Source organism: Carassius auratus, chromosome 40 (assembly GCF_003368295.1).
Source record: "Carassius auratus strain Wakin chromosome 40, ASM336829v1, whole genome shotgun sequence".
Lineage (NCBI taxonomy): Eukaryota > Metazoa > Chordata > Actinopteri > Cypriniformes > Cyprinidae > Carassius > Carassius auratus.
Window position 1 is genome coordinate 6,160,204 of NC_039282.1, and position 15,992 is coordinate 6,176,195.

General features: G+C 38.8%; 1 protein-coding gene across 1 annotated transcript in view; it reads right to left on the reverse strand.

Moving 5' to 3' along the window:
* med13b (mediator complex subunit 13b) overlaps nucleotides 1–15,992 on the reverse strand; it is a 30,664-nt gene that overhangs the window by 11,109 nt on the left and 3,563 nt on the right. The window contains 13 exon segments of the mRNA XM_026226249.1: nucleotides 1,152–1,351; nucleotides 1,442–1,635; nucleotides 2,536–2,620; nucleotides 3,402–3,579; nucleotides 3,581–3,651; nucleotides 3,737–3,953; nucleotides 5,038–5,742; nucleotides 5,840–5,947; nucleotides 6,052–6,211; nucleotides 8,014–8,208; nucleotides 8,293–8,490; nucleotides 12,458–12,603; nucleotides 15,243–15,411. Coding sequence (XP_026082034.1) covers nucleotides 1,152–1,351; nucleotides 1,442–1,635; nucleotides 2,536–2,620; nucleotides 3,402–3,579; nucleotides 3,581–3,651; nucleotides 3,737–3,953; nucleotides 5,038–5,742; nucleotides 5,840–5,947; nucleotides 6,052–6,211; nucleotides 8,014–8,208; nucleotides 8,293–8,490; nucleotides 12,458–12,603; nucleotides 15,243–15,411 — 2,626 coding nt within the window.

The window sequence follows — 15,992 nt, forward strand, 5'->3', positions numbered from 1 at the left end:
AAAACTTATTTTTCAGGATTTTTCCAAGTTCAAAAGAGCCTTTTTTTAATCTTTTATAACATGGGTGTCCTTTTCTGTAACTTTTGATCAATTTAATGCATTTCTACTGAATAAAAGTATTAAAAAAAATCTTACTGACCCCCAACAACAGAAGTGTTTGTCTTCTGTGAATGGCCAATAGAAACTGATTAGGTGGGTAAATACGGAGTTAAAAAAGTGACGTGACATACAGCCAAGTATGGTGACCCATACTCAGAATTTGTGCTCTACATTTGGGGGTTCAGTGCCTTGCTAAAGGGCACCTCAGTCGTGGTATTACCACCCCAAGAATCGAACCCACAAGCTTAAGGTTAGGAGTCAAACTCTCTAACCATTAGGCCACGACTTCCACTTTAATGACAGAATTTTGATTAGTTGCTTTTGAGATAAAATAAACCATATTCTATGTGCTTTGTTTGCTTGGACAGTGCAAATTCACTATAAAAGCCATTTTTGAAAACCGCTTATTTGCATCAAACCACAAAATTCACAAGTAGTATAGTCTCGTTTGAGAAAAACAAAAAACGAAATAAAAAACAAACAGTGAATCAAGGTCTTCTCTTTCTCTTACAGTTGAGAAAGTACACCTGTGGTTACTCTGCTGGGAACGTACTCAACTGTAGGAACGGACTTCATCAATTCACTAAAATTACCTTGGCACCAGTTAATAAGTTATTTGCCAAATAGCATAGTTTTTGTTAGTTTTGAATAAGGTGTTCAGAAGTGGCAGGAAAACATATCTGCATGAAAACAGATGCAGGTACACATTGTAAAAGTTGAGTGTGCTTGCCATCAATGCTTTGGACAATTGCTCAATTAAGGCTGCAGTATCATTAATACTGAACTGCTATTTTGGTCTGGCAGCTGCTTGGACCACAAACAGCAGAGAAGAGTGTGTCATGTGCTTGTTAAAAACCTGACCCACTTACTTTAACCACCACCCGCTCAATATGTATCCTCCCAAGTAAGGTAAACCAATCAATTAAAAGCCTTTTAGGCTTCCATACATGCCAACAAGCTGATGAAAGCTTTTGTTTGTTGAAAAGGTTTGTTTGTTACAAAATAATTCTGCTAGGGAGGAAGAAAAATCCCTAATTTCTGGGCTGTTGCACCTGTCCTTGTTGAGGAAGGTCATGGCTGCCATTGGTTGCAGCATCTCCAGTTTGCCGACTGTCCAGCTGGGCCGGTACACACACTCTTCTGGAAGCTTGATGGGAAGCAGACAATGGCTGGGCAGCATCTTCAGAGGGGCGTAAAGGGAGCAGCCGATGAGCGCTTGACAGGACTCTTGTTTAAACACGTAGGAGAAGTCCTGAAAATACAATAAAGAAACAGTCTTGCATCACAAAATGCCTCTTCACGAAAATATCCCTGGGAATTGACAGCAGTAATTAAGTACTACCTTAATCTCTGAGGGTTTGGGGCTGCAGAAACCCTCCTCCACCTCCATCTTGAAGTTCCCGCTGATGGCCCCATCCAAAAGAGAGAAGCCAGCCCCTGACTCTGTATTGCCCATGTTTATAGGAGAGTAGCCCATGATGATGTGCTGCTCCAGTGATGGAGGGGTTGGGAACATCTGGTGCAGGTCCGCAGAATCTAGATCAATAAACACACACACAATGAAGGAACAGAAATTTGGCACTATAAATAGAAAATAGGTAGCAGATGTTTGCCATTAACTTATCAGTCTGTGATGACTTGTGCAGCACTAAAATGGTTTTTGTTTGATAAAACATGTAGCTCTTGGATTCTGTAGCTTTAAGTAAGAGCAATAAGTAATAAGTAATATATTAATATATTTTTTCATTATAATTTAAGTTAACTTTAGTGTTTTAAGAACTAAAATTAACACTAAAATTATATACATTTTACTTCATTTTTATTTTTAGTACCTTAACACCAAACTTTTATCAGTTAGTTGCCAAAGCAACACATTTTTGTCTTTATATTTAAGTTTGATGTTTCAGTCTTCTAATATTTATATTCTATTTTATTTCAGTTTTTAATGAAATTAATGAACATTTTAATAGGAGTTTTGAAGTGAATTTGAGCATCACAATATTATAATGTACAAAAAAATAACATTTTAAGATTAGCTGAAGACTACAATTAAGTGTTACTGTTTTAAAAAATAAACTTTAAATGAAAGAAGCTAAAATATGAACTTGAACAATATCAGATACATTTTTTTTTATCTTTAAAATATACTTTTAAAATGTATTTAAAAAAAAAACAAATGTGTGATGATAAATAATTAATATATTTTTTTAAATATCACTCCAATATCAGCCAAAAACCATTGTGGTACAAATATATATAAAGCATTTCTACATATTTAACAGCATAACTTTAAAAATTCCCACTCTCTATGGATAATATGAACTTGCATTAAAGCATTCTAAACCAATCTGCTCACACACTTCCAATAACAGTTATTAGAACAAATGCATCAGTAATGATGCAGATACAGCAGGGGGCATGAATTGAGGCACATACAAGGCAGGGGGTCTGGCGCTGCTGGTTTTGGTTCTTTCCTACCAAATTTTCCCTCTGCTACACCAGCAGCTCTTCTGGATCCAGGCTGTTTGGAGTAAGACAAAGAAATGTTCACTTTAATTGCTCTACTGTTCCACTAATTCAGCAAATAAAGAATTTTATGATCACCTACAAGGTTTTATAATGAGGCAGGATATCCAGCAACAAAGCAGTCTCTAATGGCGCTTTTCCACTGCGTGATACGACTCGGCTCAGTATAGCACAGCTCGGTTTGCATTTCCACTGTCGTTTAGTACTGCTTTAGAGTGGCCGGGATTATTCACGTCATTATAGTTGCGCCGCCTCTACTGTCGCGACTCCTAAAAAAACGTTTTCATTTCGCGTCGCCCCATCAAGCTCTCGCTGGATCCACTCTGCTACCAATGAGAGGAACATCTGTACTTCCTCAACAGACAACGTAATGGGGTTTTGGGTTGTTAAAAAAAGGTGTGCTCATTCAAAATAGTTGCGTTCTCTCCTTCGCTGGCTGTGCTGATTTAAATCTAGTGGTTCTGTTGTGTTTGTGACGCAAGTTCAGTGATGGAGGTAGTGATGAGTCTCTCTGGCCAGAGTTTACATGTCATGTTTTGGTAAGGGTAAGGATCACTTGGAACCTCAACCGAGGTGGTACAAAAAAAGTACCAGGTACTGCTCCCAGTGGAAAACCCCCCAAAAGTTAACAGTACCGAGCCGTACCATGCAGTGGAAAAGTGCCATAATTTGCTTCAATATGAATTTCACTGTATCCAACTGATAATGATTTTACACTTTGTTTAAATAAGGACAGCTAGCCTTCTCACTTTCCACTTCACTGTTTGAGTACTAACCGTCAGGTCATCCTCGTCAGAGTTAAAGAGGTTGTCCAGGTCATTAATGGACACAACCAGATCTGTCTCGTGAATCAAGCTGGTGGTTGGAAGTGATTTACTGCCAGCTGACCCCTGGGCATCTGTGTGAAAAGGTGTGTTCAAAATGACCCTCAGGAACATTTTCAGAAACAATGAAACATTTTTTTATCAACTTAAGTGTAAGGAAATAATACTCACCATCAGAAGATGACAAACTGCCATCATCCCTCTAAAACAAAATAAATAAGATTAAGACTTCTCACTTTGAGAAACATGATATCACAACATTTTTCTAAGAAAAATCACTGCCTGACCTTATTTTTCTTCCCGGGCTCCCTCTCGGCTCCTGTTTTTTTGTCTTTATCAGAGAAAGTAAACTCATCATCTCCTTCCACAAAAGCATAAGGGTCAGATTCATGCTCCTGGTCCCCATCGCACTCAGCTGCTGAGAGATACTGTTTTTTCTTTTGCTCGTACATCTTCACCAGCTCTTCCGACACTTTCAGAGGCCTTTTGGAGGAGGACATAAACCTGCAACAAAACACCCCACACTATGTTACACTCTAGCTGGAAGAAAGTCATATTGGATAACCGATCAGTTACACAAATACTACTTTGACATTTATTAGTGTGTATTTAGCACTTAAATATTAGTAGCACTAAAAGATTTAGACACATCAGTGTAGTTTTTTTTTTGTAAGAAATTAGTACTTAAACTATATACATTAAACTTTTAATTTATTGTTTTTAATATATTTGTGGTCTAAAAATTTAATAAAAAAAAATTAAATCTAAAACATGCTTATTATATTTTAAATATAAAATGCCACCATATCAATAAATATATTTTACATAATAATATCTATAATAATGGTTATAAACCTGCTCTATAGCCAGTCATAGCCACTAAATCAAAACATCAAGTGTGTAGCAAAAACCTGAGGGTAAACTCTGCAGAGTCGCTGTCAGCAACTGTTGACTATTTATCTGTTCCAGGAAATACATTATTAGGTCACAGAGAGTGCACCAGAATATTGGGCCAGGAACAGGGTCCAATTCAACCTATCTGCCCCTGCCATCAACTAACAACCAAACAAAGCTTTCTTTTTTTTTTAGTTACTGACAATCACTGAAGCAAAATGACTTGCAAAAGGGCCAAATAAATGTTCTTTATGGAAGAGTAACTTGCCTTACAGTCTGTAATTAAGATGTTTAAAAGCTAACCTATTCACAGGCAAGTTAGAAAAGCTTCCTTTTTCAAGAAGGCAAGCACTTGTTTTGAACAGCAATTCAGTTTTATTTTTTTACAAGGATCCATTCTGCCTGCCAAAAGAAAACTGTTGGTATTCAGTTCAACAAGCCAGAATGACTCAATTTATTTTTAAAATCACACTTCCCAAAGTTGAAGAGGTGCTCCTGTGGCTCAGTGGTAGAGCACTGCGTTAGCAAAAGGTTGTGGGTTCAATTCCCAGAGAATACACATACTGATAAACAACAATGTATAGCCTGAATGCACTGTAAGTTGCTTTGGATAAATGCATGAATGTAAAAGAAAATGTGTTGGTATTTAGTGTCAATATATCACTATTTTAGTGCACAAGGCTAGAGAACTCACTCTGTAACTGACACAACAGCATCCTGGCATCCGGCCCTGTTACCATCCTCGAATAGTGTGACCCCAGGAAGATGAGGTGTTTGGAAATCCGCATTCTTCCTACCAGGCACCCTAAAGTACCTCCAGGGGTTGTGTGTTGTGTCCTCGTTGGGGTTTATGGCGGAGCCCATGTACACGGAGGCTTCTAGGGACTCTGGGTACGGAGGTGGGCAGGATAAAGGCATTGGGTCTAGTGAAGAATCATCTGGGGGTTTCTGGGGTACCAGGCAGGGCTCAGAGGAAGGAGGATAGAAGTGTTGGTGCAAGGGTGAGGAGGAAGACTTTAGGCCGTCGGCAGTCTCCTCTCCGTGCTCACAAGGGTGCGGGCTGAGGGGCGGGGGTTGAGGGGAGCCACCCATCTCATCAGTTGAGCTGTGCAGCATTGGGGTCTTGCTGGAGGTGACGTCAGCATGGTGTAGGTTGGGGTAGCAGCTGTCCTCATGGCCCTGCAGACACAGCCTGTGAACGCCATCTCCCTGCTCCAAGTTGGGCTGTTCTTCACACAGAGAGCTGCGGTGGTGGAAGGGCGTCTGGGGCCTCTTTTGCTGCTTGTCTCCTTTCTCCAGCTTCTCCGCCATCTTGTGTTTGGTAGAGGGCTGAGGAGGTTGGCCAGCAGATGGAGGATGCCCGGGGGTGCTACACGCCCGCTGTTTCTGGTTCTTAAGCCTGGAATGAAACGTGAAAGCTGTCATCAAGCAGGCTTTCATTCATTAATTTCAGTTAATTACATGTCATTTGTTGCAGATGTGCAGCTTGAGAATACCTTGAGCAACTGCACTGCGACCTTTGAGATGACTCCACAAAGTCCCAAACAGAAGCTTTGTCCGTTTCTTCCTCACATACTCCATTAGACATGGTTGAAAACTTTCTCCTGCAAAAACAAACCATACCAAACACCTGAAGTTGCTTTGTTCTTACTCGACAAATTTCCCATTGCCATGTTATTTGCTCTGGCTGATCAGTTAAGCTGCATACTTGTTCTGGGCTCGGTTAATATTGCACTCCTGCCAGACTCGCTCCACCATTTGGCTGGCTAGCCGGCGGGGGATCTTGCCTCCGTGATGACTGCTGCTGTCCACACTAAAGGCGCCTGACATAGCGGAGAGTTTCACCCATTTCTGGGCAGGCTGAGAAACTGCAATAGAGTGGGGGAAATCATTACAACTAAATGTTTTGACAGTAACAGAGAATCCAGGTCTTTGGCATTGAACTTTTTGAAAAAGAAATGCATATAAAAACAAAAATAAACCATAAAAAATTACATTAAATTAGAGATTTAAGGATTCTCATAGTTGAATCTGAATTTTCGAATCTTGCCGATATTTGACTGATAGTCGAATCATGTGTTTGAGGACGGGGGCTAAATACATTACTAAGAGCCAAATCAGACAGCCATAATTACTGACATTAACACACAGGGAAAATGTGTCACGGATGCCTCACAGAGACAAAAATAAACTTTTGATGAAAAGCTAGTTAACATTAAACATCAGCAAAACCCTTTTTATAATAGTGCTCTCATTATAACGTTATGTATGTGACAGGAGCCTAGTTATTAATGTTCTGCATTTTTGTTTTGAGTTGCGTGCGCTGAAGATGACCAGTAGAATGAGTCATCTGATAGCAGGTTATTAATCAGTGGGATTTAGCTCATAAGCCCCTTTCACACTGCGATTCTGGAAAATACACGAGTAATGTGTCCTGGTGTTCTGTCGATTTGTCCTACCCTGTCAAATTTTCCTACCACCCACTAAAACAGTGGGTAGTACAATTATTTTTTATTATTATAGTATCCTCCTCATAATGTTATAGTTATTAATGTCATCGTTATTAATATCATGCATTGCTGTTTGTCCTGCACGCGCTGCAGAGATAATCACCGTAGTATTACAATGAAGTGCTTTAATGCAGTGCAACTCAACCAAATCCATCTTATACGAGATAAATAATGCACAATATATATAAACCGGCTGAAATGTTTTGAAGTCACTTGTACTCTACCTGATCGAAAATATCCAGTCTTTCACTCTGTCTGTGTGAATCTGAGTCGTATTAAAGATTTAAATCCCTGCCACCAACATGCTTCTCTATTGGTCACGGATTATGGAAAGTGAAACTTAAATATAGGGGTGGTTGGATTGATTCACGCATGTTAAAATCTTCATTTAAAACTTCTTTCTTTTCAGATTCTTATTTACTGCTTCGTTCTTTTCAGATTCTTATTTACTGCTTCGTTCTTTTCAGATTCTTATTTACTGCTTCGTTCTTTTCAGATTCTTATTTACTGCTTCGTTCTTTTCAGATTCTTATTTACTGCTTCGTTCTTTTCAGATTCTTATTTACTGCTTCGTTCTTTTCAGATTCTTATTTGCTGCATTATCTTAATAGACTGTATATGAACTTTTGAAGAAAACCAGTAGTTTTACTTGAAATCAGACATGTGAGCTCCCCCATATACTCAAGATGGCATGATCATAACACCGCATGAATATTCGACTGTGAGATTGGTAGTCTACTCAGGCTCCTCCTATCGAAGCATTGAATAGTTGTCTATTCGGGGTCACCCCTACATTAAATGTATAATTACAACAATAACTACTGCTACTGTTATATGACTGCTATATGAAGTTACAGTTAATAATAAAAATCACATATACACATTCACAATTTCTCTGGCTTTAAAATGATTCTTATGCTGCCCAAACAAAATACATAAAAATAGATAAGTCACATAATTTATTGATTACATGATTAATATTTTTTTTTCTGCATCTAAAATGTCAGTTAATGCTGTAGTAAGAAAATACAATCAATCACACAACGTTTGCATTAACACAACCCCAAGTGGAGGGGAAAAGAAATTACTTGTGTAGAACTAAAGTTAAACTTTTTTTTTTTTTCATTTATTCACAATAACGGAGAATGTGGTAGTGGTACCTGCTTGAGCCTCCTCTGGTGAAGTGGGAGGAGTCAGGGTGACTGAAGAGATGCCAGTATCTCCATGGATCATGTGACTGTGCTGACCTCCTGAGTAAGAGCCCGAGGAGGTGGAAGAGCTCACTGTAGCCATGACTGGGATGTCTGACTGGGCCACCAGCACCAGGCAGGCTGGGTACACCATCCTCACCCCAGCTGTGCAACATAAATGATTACTTACACTCGTACTTTACTTTAATTGAGATGATGTTGAACTCTCAGTATTTACAGCTGACTTACCAACAACAACCTCAACAGCAGCCAAGGAGTCATCCTCCCAGTCGAGGTCATCCATCTTGTCGTCTGTGACCTCCTTGGTGCTGGGGCCTATGGGATAGAACTGCTTCCATTCTTCGATCAACTTCTGGGTCGGTGGATCTGACAGCTTGAAGGACTGGCCCGTCAGAGTCCCACTCAAACCATACGGAGAGAGGATCACTGGAGGAAAACAAGCAGTATACTGTCTCAATGTAATTGCAAGTGTGATACTTCCTGGTAATATCTCTGTTCACTTCGTGGTTTCCCGAGAACAAGAGAAAGAGAACGAAAATGCTTAGGGCCACAAAGAAAGCTATAAAACGAAAGTCATGAACTCTGTCAATAATTCAGTTCACACTAGATCTGAAACAGGACAATAAATAAAGAGCAAAGGTATTTTCTTTTTGAAGTGTATTATGAAACATGGTATTAGATGTTAACATATGTCTCGTAATTATTCTATATGAAAAAAATGTAAAAAAAAATTGATGTTTGTTTGTGTTAAATAAGTATCATTAAGATAATATTTAGATTATTATTTTTTCATTCTGATTTAAAAAAAAATAATCAAATTTTTTTTTTTTCAAATAATTTTTATGGTTTTAAATTTTAGTTTTCTATATTAACCCTGATATATACTAAATATAACTGCATTATTAACCTCTTTCCTGTCACTTTTGATACATTTTAGGCATCCTTGTAGAATAAAAGTATGAATTTCTTAAGTGTATAATATATTTGCGAACATGAATTGCAGTGTGCATCTCCTTTAAAGCAAAGGAAACTGACTGGAGCACAAACAGTTGCATTATCTCCACTCCTCCTCCTACAACTTCCGAAGCTTTTCTCACCTACGATTACACATTATTCAAAACTGTGGTGAGATCGGACCTGTGCTGACACAGGTAGTTTCATGACACTTTAACACAAACCAAGCACAAAAGGCAAGCGAAAACTTGCCATGTTTCAATACGTGTACAAATAATAAAAATATTCACAATATGAACAAAGAGTTCATATATGCTTGTATTAGGCCAATTGTTAGAAGCAAGAAAGATAGTCACGTTGCAGTAATAGTAAAAAGAGCAATTTCCATGTAGATAAGTATTACTTGAGAGAATGTTTGGGTCCATTGTTCAAGACAATAAAACATGATGGGATAATAAGAATGAGTGCTCTTGGCATTCGACATTATTGCTTTTGCAAATACATCTAACAGAAGTCTAACATAAGCATCAGTTGCCCTTTGGGAGATGGTTAATGAACTAACACAAGCCAGACAAGTGAACACAAGCCCCGTGAACAAGCCCTGCCAAAGTCAATCTTCAGCCATTACAGTGAGAACAACTGGAATAAAAAAAAAATTAAAACTAAATTAAAATCAATGAATTTGTGACTGCTAGCCACTAAGAATGGAGAAAAAACAAGCTTCAGATAAAGAGGTTTGTCAGCATCTCTTGAAACAAGGACTCTTCCATTAAACAAATATTTTACTCTTAATTCAAGTTAAGCCCTATGAGAACTGTGAAATGACTTGAAACCATTTTGGCAGCATGCTATCAACACATCAGAACTTAATTTATACTTAACCTGGAATATTGCTTTAAAAAGAAACAGCATTTCCAAAGGTGGATTAACGACTGACGTTGATCCCACATAGGACAACAGGTTGAGAAGAAACACAGATGCATCTTGTTAAGGGTAAAGCATACTGTGCAAGACACGAGCTTGTGAACTCGGCACCTTGGAGGGAACAAAGCTGAAAGCCAGAGAAGTACTGAATCTGGAAAACACCTCATCAGCCACAGTGGGGCTACACTGAGATAATGACTATCACAAGAGAAGCAGCGTCTCAGAGGTGTTAACATATTGTAGGCCTGACATTACTGTGTCCTTGAACAGAAGAGAAAACGTGTTTGCCACCAGTCTGACTGCTGGGGCAACGACAAACCACAAAAAAGACAGCAGAACGAAGAGGAGGGCCTGTCATCTTTTGAGTTTCAACACTAAAGTGTAAAATTCCCTCTCATGTCTACTGTCATTATGTGCTTCGCACTGAGTGCTAAACTTTCCGCTTTTGTATATCAATACAACTGTGTCTTAATGTGAGTCAACAAACAACAACAACAAAAAAAACTATCTACAAATGAGTTTAACAGCATTATTTTCACATAGACACTTAAAGGGATAGAGTTAACCCAAAAATAAAAATTAGCCCATGATTTATGCACCCTCAGGGCATCTTCAGACGAATCCAATCAGAGTTATATTAAAAATGGTCCTGGTTCTTCCAAGCTGTACAATGGCAGTAAATGGTGCCCCTGTTTTTGAAGCCGAAAAAAGTGCACACATCCATCAGAAAACTGCTCCACATGGCTCTGGGGTATTAATAAAGGTCTTCTGAAGTGAAAGATTGCGTTAGTTAAAGAAAAATATTGATTTGATCCCCAGAGCTTACATTGTGCCTTCCACTACGTCTATGTCATACGCTCGAATGCCTTGTCGTGAACGTGCCAGCTTGACTAACCGGAAGCTGGAGATTACAGTTTATACATTTTATATTTTTCATACACTAACACATCATTTCACCTCTGAAGGCCTTTATTAACACCCCGGAGCTATGTGGAGAAATTTTATGATGGATGGATGCTTTTTTATTTTAGCTTCAAAAACAGGGGGACCCATTCACTGCAATTATACAGCATGGAAGAGCCGGGACATTTTTAAATATAACTGATGTCAGATACGCCCAGGATGCCCTGAGGGTGAGTAAATAATGCGCTAATTTTCATTTTTGGGTGAACGATCCTTTGAAAGGGATAGTTCATTTTTGATGTTTATCTGCTTACCCCACAGGGCATCCAAGATGTAGGAGACTTTGTTTCATCAGTTGAACACAAACCACTGCAATCTGTCAGTCTTATAATGGAGGTGAATGGGAATCACGGCTAAAACATACAATAAAAAAAAAAAAAAAAAAAAAAAAAATACAAAACGAAACCCTGCAGCTCATGACGATACATTGATATGTAAAGACACAAAACAATCAGTCTGTGCAAGAAACTGAACAGTATTTATATTATTTATTTATTTTTACCTCTGATGCACTGCAATGACTGAACTGTATGAGCGCCTCCTCAAAACAAGCCTGCATGTGAGAAGTCTTCTTGCTTTACTGCAGATCGCAGACTTATGAGTGCATTACCACCACCAATCTCTCAAGTGCACCATTGATACTCTATCTACATTTTCAATTAGGAGTGTCAATGGTCCACATGAGAGGTGTTTTGAGGAGGCGCTCATACAGTTCAAACAATACAAGCATTGCAGTGCATCAGAGGTAAAAAAAAATATATAAATACTGTTCAGTTTGTGGACAGACCAATCGTTTTGTGTCTGTACACGACTGCAGGATTTAATTTTGATTTTTTTTATTGTATGTTTTAGCCTTGATTCCCATTCACCTACATTGTAAGACTGACAGACTGCAACGGTTAAAAAAAAAAAGTTGAAAAAAAAATGTGTTTGTGTTCTGCTGAAGAAACAAAGTCACCTACGTTTTGGAAGCCCTGGGGGTAAGCAGATAAACAGAACATTTTCATTTATGGATGAACTATCCACATTACAGCTTATTCGGGCTTTCTATATTAATAGAAAGTTCAAAAGTACAGCATTTATTTGAAAATTCATAACATTATAAAATGTCTGCAGTTTTGCACTCACTTTTAATCAAATGTAATGCATCCTTAAATAGAAGTATTAATTTATTTTAAAAAATCTTATTGACTCCAAACCTTTAAACGGTAGTGTATATTATACTAATATTATAATGTGCAGCCTGAAAACAATTATATTTTAGATTTGCTGAAAATTACACATAACAAATCATTAGTGTTATTAAAAATTGAACTTTGAGTGAGATCTAGATCATGGCAAAGGTAACAAAGTAAAAACAGAGGAAATAAGCATACACAATTAAACAAATCAAACAAATAATAATAATCATATTATATCTATACATTTTTTGCAATATTAATCAAACAGCCTTTGCATGTCCTGAGGTTGAGACTACAGCAGCATGACATCAATTCAAGACACAATGTACATACAGATTTCACCCGAGTCGACTGATCAGCAATGCTCCTACCTTGAACCGAGCTGCTGCTTTGCTGGGCCAAAGTCAGGTGCTCCTCGCTCAACAGATAGACAGGCTGGTGTTGATTAATCTCCACGCTGGTGCACACATTACTGTCTCCGTGTACGAAGAAAGTAAAGGAGCAGGACAGGTGCTCACTGCAAAGGAGTAGGAACAAATGGAGGATTACTGGAGGGTCTGGAGAGAAAGCAGCACACTTCCTGGAGGTCTCTGGGAATGGTGTGTTGACAGCTGAGGTCATCACAGTGTGTTTACAGGGTAAGTGCCTAAACCTTTGTGACACTTGTCACACAGAACATGTGTTTTAATACATTCAGAAAGGGCTGAACGTTACATCTTGTCTAGGAGTACTATGAAAAGGATACTAGGCGAGTACCCTGTTACAAGTTAAGAGATTTGAACTTTGGAGTTTTATAAAGTGCTGAATAAAATTCTAGAACACATAATGAATGTCTCACACTCTGACTCGCGTGTAGCACACATTCTCAAAGTTAACAACCCAACACCTGTGAGTGTGTGACCTGCAGGCAAGAGTAAACAGCTGTTACAGTGGAACCAAACATGCAGATGATGAGTGATCAAATTCACGCATTCAGGAAACATCAACTGAACCCACAGTTTGTTTGTGTGTTTGTGTTTTTTTTTTCCTCTGAAGCCTTAATTCTGAAGAAATTGTATATAGATTAAAATAATCATAACATTACAAAATTGCATTTGATAAAGCAAAAATCTGAAATGCTTTTATAAGGGAATAAACTATGCAATGCTTCACAGCAGATAACAATCAAACAACAGTAAACTATAAAACAATAGTTAATAATCACTAAGGACTTATTTTTGGACCTTGTAAATTTATAATGAAAATGCTAACTTGATCTCCCAGTGAAATTACAGCCTTTTCTCTGACAACGTATGCTGGAGTTCATCTGTCATTTAGTCAACTTAAGATCAAGCCCCTTCTTACAAATGACCTCAAGCTTGCATTCACACCTGCCTACATCCATTTTTTTTTCCTTTTTCAAAAATGAGTTTTACTTAAATGTGTCACAATATGACAGAAAAGATCTGTCACTAATTCCAATACATCAAGAGACCACCTTATGATAAAAATTCAAAGTCGTGGTTTTATTTCTGATTCAAATTTATTTATACTACAGTGTATGTGCGACGTGACATACAGTGAACACACACCCGGAGCAGTGGGCAGCCATTTATGCTGCGGCACCTGGGGAGCAGTTGGGGGTTCGGTGCCTTGCTCAAGGACACCTCAGCCGTGGTATTGCCATCCCGAGACTCAAACCCACAACCTTAGGGTTAGGAGTCAAACTCTCTAACCACTAGGCCACGACTTCCCTTCAGACAAACAATGCTCTCTGTAATGGCATTTACAATTTGACTTTCTAGACCTTTACAGTGGCAGCTCTCTTTGCATGCCTGTACACTGTAGCCCATTCTCATTCAGAAAAACCAATGCGGACAACCAGAACTTCCTGCCTATATGCCAACAACGCAATGCTCTCACTGGAGGGATCGAGTGATGACCCCCGATAACAGTGCCAACATGAACCTATGCAATACCAGGGGATGTATGAAAAAAAAAAAAAAAAAAGAGAGAAATGGGGAAGCCTGCGTTCCTCAAACGTCTGTTGAGCACTCTTAGTCAAATGCCACCAGCAAACCACTACAAACATCACACTACAAACATGGCACTTCAAAGCATGTGAACTGCCCTATGCACTACCGTTCAAAAGCTTGAGGTTAGTTAAATTAACACTTTTTGGTAATGATACATGATAAATGCTGTTCTTTTGAACTTTCTATAAAAAAAAAAAAAAACTGAAATAAAAATCATGTGACACTGAAGACTGGAGTAACATTCAGCTTTGCCATCACAGATTTTTTTTTTTTACAATGATATAGAATATATTAAATATATTAATATATAAATAAAAGATATTAAATTGTAGATGGTAATGCTCAATAGTAGGGTAAATATACATATAGAGCTCAACGTGACCTATCATCATTCAAGCTCACCTATCTGCCTTAGGGAAAAAAAAAAAACAAAAGCACCAGAAATGCTCAGCCATGAGTATCACTGCTTATTAGGAAGAACTCTGGATCTCTGACATCTTTTCAAGCTCAGGCAGAGCTGAACAAGTGAAAGTGAAATAGCGGTTCCTGTTGACCTACCTAGTGTGAAACCGCATAGTCAGTGTTTTGTGAGAAGAGTAAGGTCTTCATTAAAACTTAGACAGAGGAAGCAGCCACACTTTCCAGCTCTTGCATCCTCAACTGACACTGAGCGCACACAGTGTGCACAGCCACAGCAGGAAGTCGTAAACTCCCACCCACAGCCACACCACAACACCTCTACCCTGAGGGAGCCAGTGACATTATGCAAATGAGACACACAATTAGATGGACCGCACCTTTTGCCCCTCCCTACATTTTTCGAATGTTTCACTTAAGACAGGCAGTTCATTAGGATGACGACATGCTCTAGTGCAACTCTCATGCAAACAAACAGAGTATCCCGCGAGGATACGTGACAGAATCGCTGGCTTCCAGGAGCTCTTCCTCGCACAAGAATGCCAACAGCCTGATGTCACTCGTCTGCTGCGACAAACAACGAGGATCATGCTGTTAAATGCTGCAGCTTACGGCATGCATCCGCATCGCTGGGCATGAACACACACCGGGTTATCTCCAGAATTTAAACAAGGCGCATAGCAGTCACAGTTTCAATCGGCGGTTTGCACAACTTCTCTTTTACCTCTTGTTGATGGGCTTCTCATCCTTCTCGTAGGGTTTGACAAACCACTTGCCGATACGAACAAAGGATCGGTTCATGAGGCAGCGCTCCAGCAGGTTATGGATGGCTTTGAAGAGCAGCGTCCGGCACTCGTAGGTCAGGCCGCTCTCCCACGAACCGTCCTCATAACCTGTGAGTCACAGAGGACAGATCAGTACTCGATTATATCCACATGCTCAACTGCTGTTGGCCCAGTTAAGAGCCTTAACATGACTTTTTAGTTAATCATAATGCACTGGGCAAAGACAGATGGATACTTTGGAAGACCCCACATATTGCAATGTCAGGCCAGTAGTCAGTTTTCATTTTAGGAACAAATTATGCAAAGAATCAGGAAATTAACCCCACTTAGCTCTTCATTGACCAAGTATTGATCAAGCTATTATGGTAATAAAAGGTAAATGAGAAACAGATGTTTTGTCCCCTTCAGACTGGAGTCAAATTGCACCTTAAAAAAAAAGAATGAATCATCATTAACCACAGTTTCCTCTTCCATATAAGACGAGCTGCTGCTTATATATTGAGTAAGAATTATTTGCTATGCAGATGAGGTATGCTAAGAAAAATAAAGTCTCACTGCAGACATACTAAAATCCTTGAATAGTTTTGCTTTGACACATCTGCAATGAATGCAGTTAGCAAACCTCAACAACTGCAAAATCAATAACCAGTCTATGACTAATGTCTGGAAAAACACCTCCAAGCTAACTA